The sequence below is a fragment of the Rutilus rutilus genome (genome assembly GCF_951802725.1).
Source record: "Rutilus rutilus genome assembly, chromosome: 18".
Taxonomy (NCBI): domain Eukaryota; kingdom Metazoa; phylum Chordata; class Actinopteri; order Cypriniformes; family Leuciscidae; genus Rutilus; species Rutilus rutilus.
In genome coordinates, this window is record NC_140231.1 from 11420279 (window position 1) to 11436830 (window position 16552).

The 16552-nt window shown below is 40.7% G+C and overlaps 1 protein-coding gene across 2 annotated transcripts in view; it reads left to right on the forward strand.

The window, feature by feature from the left end:
* The window catches only part of LOC311276700 (rho GTPase-activating protein 7), a 52645-nt gene extending 36836 nt beyond the window's left edge, over positions 1-15809 (forward strand). For both annotated transcript variants that reach the window (XM_084386545.1, XM_084386546.1), the window contains exons 2-14: positions 1710-1781; positions 1888-1969; positions 2113-2176; positions 2303-3594; positions 3744-3914; positions 6371-6530; positions 7011-7209; positions 7361-7574; positions 8633-8747; positions 10609-10797; positions 11064-11281; positions 12629-12802; positions 14829-15809. In XM_084386545.1, the coding sequence (XP_084242671.1) occupies positions 1710-1781; positions 1888-1969; positions 2113-2176; positions 2303-3594; positions 3744-3914; positions 6371-6530; positions 7011-7209; positions 7361-7574; positions 8633-8747; positions 10609-10797; positions 11064-11281; positions 12629-12802; positions 14829-14955 (3077 nt within the window). In that variant the 3' untranslated portion in view covers positions 14956-15809. The remainder of the gene's footprint in view (positions 1-1709; positions 1782-1887; positions 1970-2112; positions 2177-2302; positions 3595-3743; positions 3915-6370; positions 6531-7010; positions 7210-7360; positions 7575-8632; positions 8748-10608; positions 10798-11063; positions 11282-12628; positions 12803-14828) is intronic.
* The last annotated feature ends 743 nt before the right edge of the window (positions 15810-16552 follow it).

Consider the following 16552-nt stretch of genomic DNA (forward strand, 5'->3'; position numbering starts at 1 on the left):
TTCTAAAAGTACAATGGCAATTCAAAACTATTAACACATTCAGTCCTAGAGAGAAAAAAAAACATACTTCAACAACTGCTTCAACATTTTGAAATGAATGAGAATGAATGAGACCAGTATTTTATAGACCTGTACTTACACTGTAGTGTATTCTAATATTATCAAACATAAGTACATACATGCAGACAATATATTGAATCTTAATGCAAATATGCTTCTTTAGACTTTGGGTGCCTTCACGAAACCTTTAGTTTCTCTTAAATCTCTTGAATTTCCTTCTAAACTTATGCAAAAGCTAAAGGTGGCTCTGCTTGAGCTCCGCCAAGACTCTCAAGGTTAGAACTGTTCAAGCTGTCAGCCAAACATGATGTTCACCACCCCTCAGGGGTCCCATAGATGCTTTTCTCATGTCAATCGACTCTCTGAGTGCTCTTCTGAAGACAGGTGTTTATGGCAGTTGCTGAATCCCCATGGGTCCTGCTGTAGCACTTTATTAGGTGGCTTCAACCTGGAGTGTCTATGTGCCTCCTTCAAGGAGGAAGGGAGGTATCAGCCAACCAATCTGACAGTTTTGTATTATTCATAGCTTACAGCCTGTGCAGCACGTAGCACCATTAGCCAAGACCCTCCCAGACCATTCAGATGCTTGTAGGATTCTAGAGAGCTCCGGGGTGGGTGGACAATCACAAGCCACATCTGTTATCAGCATCCAAACCCTAAAAGCACAACTTCCTGTAGGGCCGCCTGAGGTATTTAGAAAAGGAAGTGCCTTTCCCTGCTCAGCTCTATTAAACAGTGGAGAGGCATGTGATACGATCACACTTACATAATTCCCATGCTAGAGTTCTAAGAAAATGGCTGGAACTGGGTAATTTGCAGAGGTAGCAGTTATTGCATCAGCTATCAGCATGAGTATGTACACATTTCCCACAAGTTGCCTTCCAGATTCACACCCACTGTGTGAGAAACTTCTGATCTGCAATGCTCATTTATTCAGACCAGAATTCAGCAGCCCAGATAAGCTACAGTAATGCAAGCTGACTGCAAGCCATGGCGGTAACCTACAGATTGTCTGCAACACAGCTACATGAGGCCATCGCATCCAGCACAGCCGTTTACAGGCCACTTCTGCATCAGAGCAGGGAGTGGCAGCATTAACTTGGTCCCTATGTTTACATATCTGAGCCATCTGTTCTTTGTAGCACAGATCCAGCTGTCTTACCCTGACCCCTTCGCCACTTAAGGGAAAGATAGAATCCTATGCAAGGTTTTATGGATCGCCAGTCAGTGCAAAGAAAGGATTTGTTTCCACCATCTGTTCCTGGCAGTGTTCAGTTAGGAAAATCTTTAAAAAGGTGAAAGTAAATGAGTGACAGAGGAATAGAAGCAGCAAGCAAGGCTGAAATCATGTGTGCCTACCGCCTGTCTTCTTTTGGTCAACCATGTAAAAGCCAAAGACATTCAATTAGCAGCAAATTAGCCAGCCTCCGCTTTTAATCCACATGAAATTAATGAAATGAGAGGATGGTTGATAAACTTGGGGTGGAATAAAATGGCTTTGTACAAAAAAATGCTCCACTTTCAATGTTAATTAAAAAATAAATTGAATTAAGTGGTAATAGTTTGCTGAATTTGCCTCTTATGTTAGCCTAATAAAAGCTAAACCACCAGAAATTAAATACTTTATATGCACTGATTCTCTTTTGTAGAGATAGAAGCAAAGGGGGCTTGTGATTGGCTTCATGCAGCTGGTTTTCCTCAGTATGCACAGTTATTCACTGGTAAATATTTATTTTGATCATTTCTCATTGCATACTTTAACCATGTGTCCTAATAAATTGCAAATATTATTGTACTGCAATTCAATTTAATTTGTTTGCCTTCCAGATTGCTGTTTCCCTATTGACATAGACTGGGTGAAGAGTGATCATGAATTTCTGGATAAGGATGCCTTAGATTCTCTATGCAGGTAGTGCTTTTCACCCCTCGGCGGCATGAGCGCGTGCTATGCTGACGTAGAATGAGCGCTTCTTGCTAATCACAGCGGGAGGAATTTGAGGGGAACATCATGCTGTCTTCCTGTTTGACATCAATGTTTTCTTTTGCTTTCAGGAGATTAAGTACATTAAACAAGTGCGTGGAGATGAAGCTGGAGTTGAGCCGGTCCAAAAGAAGGGTGAGTGTGAGAGAAAACTCTAGAGAAGATGCATGTAAACACAGTATATAAACAAAAGAAAGCCTGAGGAGAAATGTCCTTCTCGCCATCTTTCGCTGTGTATAACCCATTGATTTGTTCATGTAGGGAGATGAAGAGGAGGAAGAAGACCTCTATGCAATCAGCCCAAAATGGTCATTCGACAGGAAGAGCAGGCGATGGATACGTGTGGATGACGGGGAGCCACTGCACTCACTGAACAGCCCCATTTCAAGTTTTAGGAGATCAGGAAGCTGTGAGGCCTCTCTTTCCGATAGCGGTGAATGCCATGAGCTTTGTTCCACTCATAGCTCTAGTAATGCTGACAGTGATGGGGGAAGTGCTCCCAACACAATGGCAGACGAACCCGAAAAAAGTCGTAGCTCCTCCAGATGCTCCTCGAACTACAAACCCCAATCTCCCGACACTTCTTCCAGCAGACCTCCGTCCCCCAGTGAACATCACACTTTGAGCAGTGAAGAGTGCCTTGCTGAAAAGCCTCCAGTAAAAAAAGGAAAAAGCCTTCTCCGGAAGATGGAGAAACTCAGATTAACAGGAAGCACGCTACACCCACACGCCAGAAGGGGGAAAGCAAGACTTGTCATAAGTGGACCGATTATCCAGGAAGGTCTTAGTGAGGAAAGGCTAAAGCATCTCCAATGTCTAGACCTAGCAAGGCTCCAAGACAAGACTGAAAGTCCTGCATCCAGCACACCGCCCTCTGGATCCAGTAGCAGTCCTTCGGAAAGCAGCAGCGCGGTCAGCACGCCAAGCCCAGTGACCAAGGTGCGCAGCAACTGCAAACGCCCTGGGCTGCCCAAACAAGAAGACAGCCAGAAGCAAATCAACGAGCAGCATTTCAACAACCAGCGCAACATTGACGAAAACCCCATCTTTGAAATTCCCCATGGACACAAGCCAGGCACATTCCCAACTGTGCTCTCCCACAACAACGCCTTCTCACCTATAGACAACACTTCGGTCAACTGGAGGACTGGTAGCTTCCATGGTTACCGAGGTAGACAGTGTAGAAGCAGTAGCTCCAAGGACCAGGAGCAAGCATGCAGCCCACTGGCTACTTGTGATCACCGTGTCAGCATTTATGACAACGTCCCAGATCACATGCAGATTTTGGATGATGACGTCTTCTCTGCTTTGGACAGTGTAATGGAACGCATTTGTGGCCTGCAGCAGTTGGTAACCTCTTGGACAGATAAGTTGTCAGAGGACGGGGATTCAGATTTTTCCCACTCGGGTTCTCCCTCACCCTCCTCTCTGACTGACATCCACCTTGAGATAAAAGAGCCAGAAGAGACAGATGAAGCTGCCCAAGAGGAGACATACAACAAGAACCCAGAAGCATTTGCACACACTGCTCAGCCTACAGAGCATAGTGATCGGTAAGAGACACAAACTACCATTTTATGAAGGCAGCTGGAACAAGAAGTGTCTGATTGAATTCATGCTACATGCTGGGATCTAGTGTACACGCATTTAATAAAAAGCAAAGCGTATTTATACAAAAGTTGGTTCATTTCCTACATTTCAGAATTCAGAGGCCCCACTGGTCCAGTGCACAGATGCTTTCACTGAGTAACCCCAGCACAGGCATAGAGGCAAAATCAGCACCACATGTCTCCATGCTGCAAAGACTGAGCCTTCTCAGGCTCACGGCTCTGATGGACAAGCACTCACCCTTCAGCAAACAAGGCTGGAACTGGTAAGATGGGGTGAGGATGAAAAGCAGGGGAGGGGATAGACACAATCTGGTAAAAGTAGCTTGCTTAAAAAACACTGAGACAATGAGAGAGGAATAAAGATAGAGCGAGAGACCTGCTGTTTAGAGATTAATTCATTATTAATGCTGAGTTGCAACCTTGGAAAATCTCCCAGCAGACAAAATAGACAAGGTTTCAAGAGTAGTGAGTGAGTGAAAATGAGAGTGAACCCTCTCACACCATAGGTTGCATGACACAGCAGAGTCTTGCTCTTTTTTACCATTTTGGAAGACACTCTCACACTGTGATTCGGCCATGTGATAGCATGGGGAGATATAAATTAACAATGGAGATTTGTTCTTTGCGAAATTGAGTCCATTGATGTCCAATTCACGAGTAACTACAGGTTCTTAAGAACGGTTTATTTTCCCCCAACTCACTTCATCATATTAAAAATAAAAGGTGACGTTTATTTTTTCGATGTCAAAATACTTTCTCCTATTACAGTTTAACAGGTTCACATTCCCCTGAAAAGTGTATAAACTGTTACTCTGTGGCAATCCTAGAGTATTATGGAATGAATTTGTGAAGGACTAATGGTAGATGGGGGGAGTGTGCAGGAAACATAAAACGCTTACCTACTGGCGATTGATGACAAGTCACAAGTTCAATATGTTTATGGACTCTTTGATCAGATCATTAATAGGAAATATTTGCCTTTTGCTAGCCTGATATTTTAACCCAAATCTGAGAACTAAGCTCCCCATGGAGCAATTAATAACATATTTGAGATTACGCATTTGTGTAGTTAAAGGTGCTCTAAGCAATGTCACACGCTTTTTAGGCTGAAACATTTTTTGTCACATACAGCAAACATCTACTCTCTATCCGCTAGCTGCCTGTCCCCTGAACACAGTGTAAAAAAAAGACCGCCCAGGCTCCACAAACGGCGACAAAAACAAACTGGCCCAACCTGGACCACGAAACATAACAAACTGTGTTCTAGCCAATAGCCGACAAGAATGATTTGGGGGGTGGGGGGTTGGTGCGCGTGCACATGAAGGGGGGTGTGGGGAGTGGAGGAGAGAGAAGCATGAAGAGGGAAGTTAGCAAGAGGAGAGATGTCCTAGACAACGACAACGACTAATGTTAGAATTATATTCTCTTGAATTTTGATATGGCCGACACACGACCAAAGAGACAACGTTCCGATGAACAAATAGCAAAGAAGAGGGAAAAGGAACGCACGGAAGGGAGGGGGAGGGGACGGGATGAGGAGGTGGGGGGATGGGTCGAGCTAGCCTCCGTTTTGTTTGACAATACTTTGAACGTCAACAAGAAGTGACGTCATCCAACATCGCTTAGAGCACCTTTAACTGGACAAAAAAAAAGTAAGAACAATTGCTTAAGCTGAAGAGGAGAGGATAATTGACTTCTTGGGAGAGGAGTAATTGGGCTATTTGTTTTAACAACCATTGAGCTAACTACAAAAGAAACAACGCTTTTAATTCTACCCCCGCATTATTGATCGCTTGCTTGAGTATTCAGCATCTTAACTGCATGTCAACTCACTTGATTTCAGATAAGCCGTTCATTCAAAATCTTCAATGGTTCATTTATTTTCCCTCTCTTTTCTTCTACAATAATATATGAGACTGGTTATTGCAAATTTTTGTAGAATGCAGAGCCTCTTGAATCTAAACAATCACATTGAGACACTAGGAGTGTATATTGATATTGTCTTTAATTGAACAACCAAGCTTGATGTTGAGGAGAGTTAGGCTAGAAGATAAATGAAGGGGTAATTGAGGCTAATGCTATCAAGAGAAACTAGATTGTATGAAATTTTGAAAATCCAATTTTCTGACGAATTAGTTGGCTCCGGCAAAACCGAATATAATTGGCTTTGAAGTTTTATCTCAAGGTCCCTGAACCTGATTTATATAGAAATAATGAGAAGCAGGACTTAAATTGCTGTCAGGTTATCTTCTCTACTACACAGCGTATAGTCATGGCAGCAAGTTCACCGTCTAATGAAAAAAGGCCTTTCATAATGTAAATCAATATGGGCTTTGCTAAACGAAAAGGACAGTTCGAAATTCATCATAAGCCTTTCGCCAGCAGGCCAATATGTACTCAAAGATTAAAACCACTACATCCATTCTAATTGCTTTATTTCTTTACTACTAGATTCCTCACGCTCATACAGAGAAAACAACAAGTAGCTTATTACAACAACCAAATGAAATGTCAGTTCAACACATGCAAGCACTTATCACTGATGCTGATGTGCATGAGGGCCTCACAACACTGCTAATACAGTTAATGTGATCCGCTAAATATACGCTGCTACTTCTACTTTCAATTTAGCACAACACTTCATTATCTCAGACAAATGTAGGTGAGTAATGCAAGTGACCATCTAAAAATACATCATTGTGCACTTCTGCCTTTCTAGGACTGTGCCAAAAGTCTACCGAAAGGTTAAACCTTCAGAACATAAGAGCAGAAAGGTGTTTGAGGTGCCTTTGCTCCAGAGTGTCCAGCAATCGGGGAAACCTTTGCCACCAAGCATTTTGAGAGCAATGGAGTTCTTAAGGACAGAGTGCTTGGATCAGGTATGCCATCTAGTCACCAACCAAAAATAGAGGCTGTGTCAATAAAAGCTAAATGCACAAAGTTAAATTTGCATTATCATCCAAAAATTAAGCTCATATTGAGCAGCAGTTATTCTTGCTAAAGGGAACAACATGACTCTACATCAGTACTATTCTCATAAACAGAAATGGTCATTAACAACAAATAAGTGCAAATAAATTAAAAACAAAATGTAAGAGCAAACATAGTACTTCAGAACCACTAGTAGACACTGCCAGGATACAGGAAATTTTACCTGAGACAGCGAATTTCAGATTGTGCATAAATGTACCTAGAGTAATATAATTTCCCATGAGACTAGGCATGTGATTCATGACTGATGTGTTAATGACTGAGTTTCTACCCATGTATATATGATAACTACACTAGAATAAACAGCATCATTTTAGTACGTAAAAGTTTGTTCCCGTCGCCAACACATATCTCGTTGAACCTAACAGGTTGGGCTCTTCCGAAAGTCTGGGGTCAAATCCCGCATTCAAAATTTAAGGGACATGGTGGAGGCTGACCCCGATGGCGTGTCCTTTGAAAATCAGTCGGCTTTTGATGTGGCTGACATGGTGAAGCAGTATTTCAGAGACCTACCTGAACCCATCTTCTCCAGCAAACTGTGCGAAAGCTTCCTGCACATCTACCAATGTAAGCCAGCATAAGTTGAAACCAAGCAAAACATTTAACTCAATCTACTGTAGTTACATCAAGAGTAACAAACTGTTGAATTTGATTGTTTTGAAACAAAGTGAAGCATCTGCTTCCAAGCTTTTATTCTGCATTTATGGTTTCCCTACAGACTTCCCCAAAGATCAACAGTTTGCGGGGGTTCAAGCAGCAATTTACCTCCTGCCTGATGAGAACAGGGAGGCTCTTCAGAGCCTCCTCCTTTTCCTCCAAGAGGTGGTCGCCTGCGTGGAGGAGAACCAGATGACCCCAACCAACATCGCTGTGTGCTTGGCGCCCTCTTTGTTCCACCTCAACTCTTTCAAAAGAGAAAGAACCAGCATGAGGTAGGTTAAAGCAGTCAAAACTATAATCAGTTACACTGTAATGATTACATAACATTTTATATTTTAAATATAATATTGCATTGGTGCCCATAACTTTGTTCTGAACGTCCAATACGCATTTTTATTGTAACCAGCTCCAGATTGTATGCACTATTTTGGCAATACTTAAGGCTTGTCATCTTTCACAATAAAGATTACATCAATTTCAGTCGAAAAGTCGAAATCTTTTTTCACCGTTTTGTATGGCACAATTGTTGGGTCAGTTTTGTGGGAGAGCTGCTTATGTAACAGCGCAGTTCAACATCTGGCTTTAATTTCACAGATAAGGGAGATATTGTATCTGTAATACAGTTCAGCTGGTTAATGAAACGCTGGAAGAGAGAGAGGCAAGAACGTCTGAAAGATAGATTCTAGAGGAAATTGGGATTAATATTTCCAAATCTGGTTCCTTCAAACTTTATTTCTGAGAAGATAAGGACTAATGTTTGGCATATGTTCCACAACAAGTTATCTAATACTTTGGTTCTGAAGTATAGAGATGCTATAGACACTAGTTTGTTTTCTGGAGTGTCTTGAGGGTAAAGAGGAAACTGAGACAGTTACGTCACAGTCCTGCCTGGGCAAACGCATCCAAGAGGCTGACTTGAAGGCAATTGAAGAAACTCCCCCTATTTCTGCAAGCCAGCTGCCACAGAGCCAACAAGCTTTCTTTGCCCTCCCGCTGAGCTGTGGATGTGCTGCTATGCACTGGCACTGCAGATAACTTTTCCATGCTTAGATTCCGCGCGCTGCTATAAAAAGAACCACTAGAAAACAAGCAAATTGACTAAATGTGTTGTGAAATGAAATGCCGGCTTTGTGTCAGCAACCCCATCCCTCATTTCAAATTTTCTAGACAAAAAACATAAGAGAACCCAAGTGTATTATCATATCAATACCTCTTTTCCCTCTAGGTCCCTGGTAAAGCCTAGGAGAGAGTGTTACTAATTTGGACGGCTGCAAAGCTGTTTTAGTCAGCTCTGTGTGAAATGTGTGCTATTTTCTGCTTTTGGTCTCAGGTCTAGACAACGGAAATACAGCTTGGGGAGGCCGGACCAGAGAGATCTAAGCGAGAACCTGGCTGCAACACAGGGACTGTCGCATATGGTTACTGAATGCTCTCGCCTTTTCCAGGTACAAAGCATCATGTGCATTGAGTTTAGTACTAATGACTATCAGCACTTCCAGCTGCATGCAATCTCAACATGCTTAGAGCTCTGTTGCACAATTGTTTTTTTGTTTTGTTTTTGTTGTTGACTTTTAATCCCAGGTATTATAAGGGGGAAAAAAGTTCCAAAACAGGGGTATTACAAAATACACACACACACACACACACACACACTATTTCCTGTATTTATTTGATTAGTTATTCTGTATATATTCTGTATATAACCCATATTTTAAATATATATATATATATATATATATATATATATATATATATATATATATTTTTTTTTTTTTTTTTTTTTTACTTTATACTTTATTTTATCTTCTGACCAACGGAATCAATCTCTTAATATTGTGGATTTTTTTTTGTTATTGGAGCAAGTGGGAACACAAAAAATATATTTCTTGTAGTTTCCATTCACCACTATAGAAGTTTATAATGACTTCTGCTTCAGAGAACACCAGAAATGTGAAAAGGGGGTTATTTATAAAAAGTCCAAGTCCTTTTATATGAAAATACTCACCAGCCACTTTATTAGGTACACCTAGTACTGGGTTGGACCCTCTCTTGCCTTTAAAACTGCCTTAATACTTGGCAGATTCAACAAGGTGCTGGAAACATTCCTCAGTCTTTGGTCCATATTTGGTCCACATGATAGCATCTTGATAGCAGTTGTAGCAGATTTGTCGGCTGCACATCCATGTTGCGAATCTCCCCTTCCACATCCCAAACGTGCTCTATCGGATAGAGATGATTTGATTTTGTGACAAAGCGCATTATCCTGCTGTTAATAGCCATCAGAAGATGGGTACAATGTGGTCATACAGAGATGGACATGTTCAGAGACAATACTCAGGTAGGCTGTGGAGTTAAACTGTGGAGCTTATTTGGTAATAAGGGGTCCAAAGTGTGCCAAGAAAATATCCCCCAAACCATTACCCCACCAGCAGCCTGAACCAATAATAAAAGGCAGGATGGATCCAGGCTTTCATGTTGTTTACGCCAAATTCTGACTCTACCATCTGAATGTCGCAGCAGAAATCGAGACTCATCAGACCAGGCAACATTTTCCCAATCTTCTTGTCCAATTTTGGTGAGCCGGTGCAAATTGTACACAGTTTCCTGTTCTTTGTTGACAGGAGTGGCATCCAGTGTGGTCTTCTGCTGCTGTAGCCCATCTGCTTCAAGGTTCAATGTGTTGTGCGTTCAGAGATTCTCTTCGTGCAAGGCGTGATTATTCAAGTTACTATTTCCTTTCTATCAGCTCTAACCAGTCTGGCCATTCTTCTCTGACCTCTGGCGTCAACAAGGCATTTTTGCCCACGGAACTGCTGCTCACTGGATATTTTCTCTTTTTTTGGACTATTCTCTGTAAACCCCAGAGATGGTTGTGTGTGAAAATCCCAGTAGATCAGCAGTTTCTGAAATACTCAGACCAGCCTGTCATGCACCAACAACATCACGTTCAAAGTCACTTAAATCACCTTTCTACCCCATTCTAATGCTCAGTTTGAACCTCAGCAGATCGTCTTGACCATGTCTACATGCCTAAATGTATGGAGTTGCTGCCGTGTGATTGGCTGATTAGAAATTTCCGTTAACGAGTAGTTGAACAGGTGTACATAATAAAGTGGCCGGTGAGTGTATATAGCTGCCTATATGTTTTATTTAAAGGGGTCCATCACAATGGTGTCCTTGGGATCAAAACAACTCGAAAGTTACTTGACTAGTCAAAACTATAGCTTCTTAAGGGGTTGGAAAATTTTATATGCAAGCATGTGTACTATATAAAACATATAACATTTATATCTGTCATCAAAACAGATACCGAAATACTGGGAAGACCAGGGAGCAGGCAGCTTTACTGAAGATTCTCACTGTGGAGAAAATGAACTTCCAGACCGTGCCAGGCTGTTTCTACTCACACAAAAACTCTTGAAGGAGGTCAGAGACAAGTCTAAAGGCTGGATATCCTGCTCAAGCTGTGATCATGTGGATGTGGCGGTTAAAAAGGTTTGTATGTACTCCTCCAACTTACATCCTAATATCAATAATATCCTAATATCATCCTAATATTGGGTTTAGAGACCCAAAGGACTCGCATTCCCGCCTCTAGAGAAAGGAGTCCAAATACATTATGCGCACAAAGGATGACTTTGTGCCAAAGCCATAATCAGTTGCGATCAAACACGTAGTTTCAGTTTGCACTTGCAATTCATCTTCATAAATGTCCTGCAAACAAAGATAAGAAGGTGATGACTCTAATGTAATTTTTGAAGGTGGAGGATGGTTACCCTTTGCGGCTGTGGAGAGGAACGACGGAATTGGATGCTCCGCAGCAGGAAGTCTTCCACCACGTGTTACGAGAACAGAGTCAGTGGCAAAGAGACATCTTGCACAGCGAGGTGGTGGAGACTCTGGACAAGGATGCAGATGTGTACCATTACATACTCCAGGCTGCAGGGGCCCGACCACCACTGCAGCATGTTCTGTTAAGGTAAAGAGTTACTGGAGAATTTGGGGTAAATTAGGATGTACTCACACTAGGCGATCTGAACGGTGCCCGAGAACGCTTGACCCCCAAAGTTAAGTTCTTTTGACTACACAACCGTGCCTAGCGTGAGTACGCCCTTATTCTCAATGACGTTTATTTACATATATAAGTAGTTTGTAGATTATTAGATATGCGTCTAATTTTTGTCACAAAGTGGTTTTAAAGTTTATGGGCCCAATCATACACCCGGCGCAATGCGGTGCCAGGCGCGACGCAAGTGTGTTTGGCTAGTTTCAGCCCGACAAACTTATCATTTTCACGTTGTGCACCACGTTGTTTAAACAGCAAATGCATGTGCGCCCATGGGCGTGCTTGTCTGAAAACGAGGCGTGTTCAGGCGCATTGTTGGCGTGTCTCTATTTTGAGGCAACTGTGATCTGGTATAAAGTCAAGGCGCAATATTTTTTTTGTTATTTAAATAGCTTTTTATTAATGTGCGCCTATAGGTGGGTCCACAACACGGGTACACTTCGTCCCGTAGATGGTCTCCTCGCGCGATTTAACCTCACGCACCAGCAGATCCAATTCAGTTTTTCCGCTTGCAAATTCCACCATGTAAATAATGGCGCGAGCGCAACTGGCTTTTAAAGGGAATGTGAGATGAACTCTGATTGGTTTATTGCATGTTACGCCCAAAACACACCCATTACTCATTAGGCGAATAGGGACCAACTCTTTTTCAAAAGTGGATTGCGCTGTGCGCTTTAGACCATGCGCTTAGATTGTTAAAATAGGGCCCTATATGTTATCATCCCCAATTATGACAATTCAATAACTGAAGGGAAATTGAAACCTATTAAACAATTGAAAACTTAGCAATATTTAGAAAATCAAAGTCAAACATTAAACAGATCTTGAGGCTTATCACCCAAAGGCAATAAAGTACTTTGAAATGGGATGACACTCACAGAATGAATTGAGAGCAAGAGCTTTGCACTTCATATTCAGAGGTGTTTCACCTTTGCATAATTCGCTGCATTAGCATCTGGAATAAATTATATTGTTTAAATTACCTTGCTGGAATGATAATAGGTGAATCTGTCAGCAGAAAATTGAAACTTAACACGGGTTCCATCCTGGATTTAATTTTGCAAATTCGGTGACAAATTAGCACAGTAAAGAGTAAATCCCTTGACAACGGCACCTCATGACATGCACGCCACTGCACGTGTAATCCCGTTAACCGCTGCCATGGCTGTAATCCAGCCACCCAACATATCAATGCGCTTGCACTGCTGGTGTCACCCTACATGATCTTTCAATCACAACTTTTCCATCCTTTTCCTGCAGGATGTGGCAAACGGATCATCCCACAGGGTCTATGTTTGTGTCCTCCACCTCGGTCGAACATGCAGCTGTGGCTGTCAGAGGAGTACGGGCGCAAGTTTTCTGCAGCTTCTTTTTAATTGAGCCGCTGGGGTCAAAAAAGTCAAGAGTCACGCACCTCTGCCGGACCGACACGAGGTGTGTATCTCAAACTAAACATACAGGAGCAAGAGCTTCGGGCTCCAAATTTTTGGTTGGCTCAAAGATTGTTACTTTTTTGTTCCCTGTTGGTCTACAAGAGCCCCTATAGATTCATATTTTAGGGTAGACTCAATGAAACACAGGGATGTAATACAGAAAACAGTTGTCATTGAAAATTGAGATGCGTTCCTAGGGATGTGATGTGACAGCGCAAACATGCGGCACAATCATTGAGACATATTATATTACCTCCACCGGCTAGAACTTGTCTAGCTGGCATATTTGAGAGTGCAGGTGAGGGGAGACACTATACGTTATTGTGATTGCAGCATGTATTTGTCCTGTCAAAACAAAGTTAGCATTCTATTGCTGCATATTGATTGGTGGGTTGGGAGCAGGGATCTGTGTTTTCAATTAAGGAAGCAGAAGTAGCTATATGGGCTTCATTTTCTAAAAGACTACACAATTATCACTATTTTATAACTTTTCAGATGGCAACCAAGACCATTTTTACACTGTTATTTTGAGAACCTAAAATATAAACCACTAAGCTGCACTTTATTCATTTTTAAAGCAGTAAATGACCCCTTTCTCTTTTTAAATCACTTGAACTTTTACAGTTAAATTTCTTATATTATTGTAAGCTACTAGCAGTTGGTTTACTTATATTCCTTTGTTCTCACAGGCAGCAAAAATTAGCAATGAGCGAGGGGTCGTTTACACGACACTGTTTCAACCAAAAATGGAAAACAGCATTTTGGTTGCCCAAAAAAATGCTAACTTTTGAAAACGGATTTTTAAAGTGCACGTTTTTTTAAAAACAATACCATTAAACACCGTTTAAATGTGAATTTGTGAAATCAGTGACGTCATGCACGTTTCTTTACAAAGTGATATCGCCAACTACTGGCCTGGCAGCAGAATACAGTTGTTTTTAGTAGTTTTAGCGAATCCGTCTGAACAGGGATCGTTTTCGCATTTCGTTGTCGTCTCTACGTGAAAAACAAAAAGGAAAACGTTTCCATTTTTTGATACACCGTTGTCGTGTAAACGTACCCTTAGACCAGTGGTTCTCAATTCCAGTCCTCGGGACCCCTTGCTCTGCACATTTTGTATGTCTCTCTTATCTGACACACTCAGTTCAGTTCATGGAGTCTCTCCTAATGAGCTGATGATCTGGTTCAGGTGTGTTAATAAGGGAGACATACAAAATGTGCAGAGCAGTGGGTCCCGAGGACTGGAATTGAGAACCACTGCCTTAGACAATACGAGGTCTGACATGATATGAGCAAATAAATTAAAAAAAATCTCACTTTTACAAACCTGCTACAAAAGAAAACCACGTAATTATACATTAAATTTTATTATTATATTATTTTAACATATTAAATAAGTTAATATGTTCAATATACATGCATAAATCTAAATATAAATGTGCTTTGAAAAATCATGCTACAGTAATGTTATATGCAAGCCGGAGACAGGCAGCAAAAACACATGAAATATATTTACAAATCTGATTTAAAAGATATAGCTAAAAAAAAAAAAAAAACATTATAAAATTATATTATAAATAGACTTTTTGTATATACACAAATATCATTTTTATGTAAAATATATTTATATAAAAATAATTGTATTTATTTAATATAGTTATAATGCAAATGTAAACAAACATGTAAATCAAATTCAATAGATTTTTGGAAATTTGTCTTAGTGTGGATAGACAAATTGGATTATATAGTTTTTCCTTCTTTTGGGATGCTGTGTGCTCGTGACATGCGTTGAATGCTGAATTAGAGGTTTCTGGCTTACAATAGACCTGAATGTGAAGCAATGTCTGACATGCTAATGACAGAACCACAGCGAGACATCATGAATGGACGTGACAAACGACAAAAGTTTCAGCTTTAGAATCTGATATTGACAAATAACAAGAGTGAACAAAGTCTTAAAGTAAACCTGTCTTACTCTTCAATCTTGAACCCCTATGTTGACTTTTCACTCTTTTCTCTTTCATCAGAGGTCGATCTCCAGAGTGGCACCATAAAGTAGGAGGACACCTGGTTTCATCTGTGTTGAATGCCATGAGAGACTCTTTTAGACACAAAACAAAAGACTCAAAGCATAGCAAGGACTCCAAAGAGTAATTTGTTAAACCCCAGACAGCTTTACAATCCCCGAGCTATGAGTGAGCTCAAAAAACAAAGAAGTAAAGTGCGTGTGAGCGAGCGAATGAGCTCCAAAGCTCTGAGATGATGAAGTGAAATCTTCAAAGTTGTTCCAGAATCTCGGTACCGTAGAGAGTTACGGGGACCATTTTAATGCAAAGACAATTCAGTCTGCAGACAAGGAACAACAACAGTGTGATGAGGTGTTCCAAGAGAGCCGGTGCACTTTGCATTATCGAGACTGACAAGAGAGTGTCAGAGTAATGAAATGTCTCATCCTATTTAAAGGACCGTTTCACGGGATAATGCGTTGCAGTGGTTGACTCTCAAACTCTCAACTCCCGCTGTTTTTAAGCATTAAAGGATGGACTGAGTGACTTGATCTGGAACTATATCACTCTGAAGACTCGACTGCGGTGTCATTCTTGTGTACACCATCATAAACATGAGAAATACAAGGGCAGATTAGCCATGTTGTGTACAGAAGCCGAGACACTGATTCAAGCTGGCGTGTTTTTCAGTTGGAAGCTGCCATGTGCGCTTTTATTTATTTGAGAGCGTTAAAAGACTGTCTAATCGACCATTTGGTGATATATGTGACCTGGCACATTATTGCATTATAATTATTTTGCATTTTACTATCATAGAGTTATGAACTATATGATCAAATTGTGATGCTACACATTTGATAAATCAAAATATCATAATTATACTATAGATTTTGACTTTATAAGAGCAAGTTCTAATATAACTTATATTTTTGTGATTGTATTGTTGATATGTTACAGATTTTATTTAAATATATATATATATATATATATCATTGAAGTACACCATGGCTTGACATGACTTATTTCTTGATGCTCTGATGAATTTTTATTTATTACATGACTTTATGGAATACTTGATTCTGATTGGTCAATCACTATCCTGACTGCTTTTACATTGTAATAGACTATCTTAATTCTTATCTGATCTTTAAAGGGTTAGTTTACCCAAAAATGAAAATCATCCCTTAATTTACTCACCCTACACCCATCCTATAGGTGTATATGACTTTGCTATCTCACGACCAATTCGAACGAATTCTTACTATTTGTCTAAACCCCAGTGATAGGTAGGTTTAGGGGCGGGGTCAGGGGTGGGTCATTCGTACGAATTCATACGAATTGGGCAACTCGTAAAATATGTACGAATTCGTACAATTGTTGCTACGAGTGAGGTTGTATGAATTCGTACGAACTAGCCACCTCGTAAAATTCGTAAAATACGAATTGCTGTGAGATCGGGTTGGTCAAACACAGAGTTGAAAATGAACCCATGAAGTATACGGATGCCCTTAGAGTAGCTTAGAAGAAAACGAATGGATTCACCAAGACTCGACCAGGTAATTAAGTGTCCAGATCTTTAATTCTGATCTCAGACTTGAAATTATCAAGAAAATCCCAGTTGCAAAACATCCAAAGAGCAAATAACCACTGACCCTGCGAGTGAATTAAATCATTCCTCTTAATCTTCATACAGATTATCAGGTGCTGACGCTGCATTTATCACCCCCAACTAATTAAATCCTAAT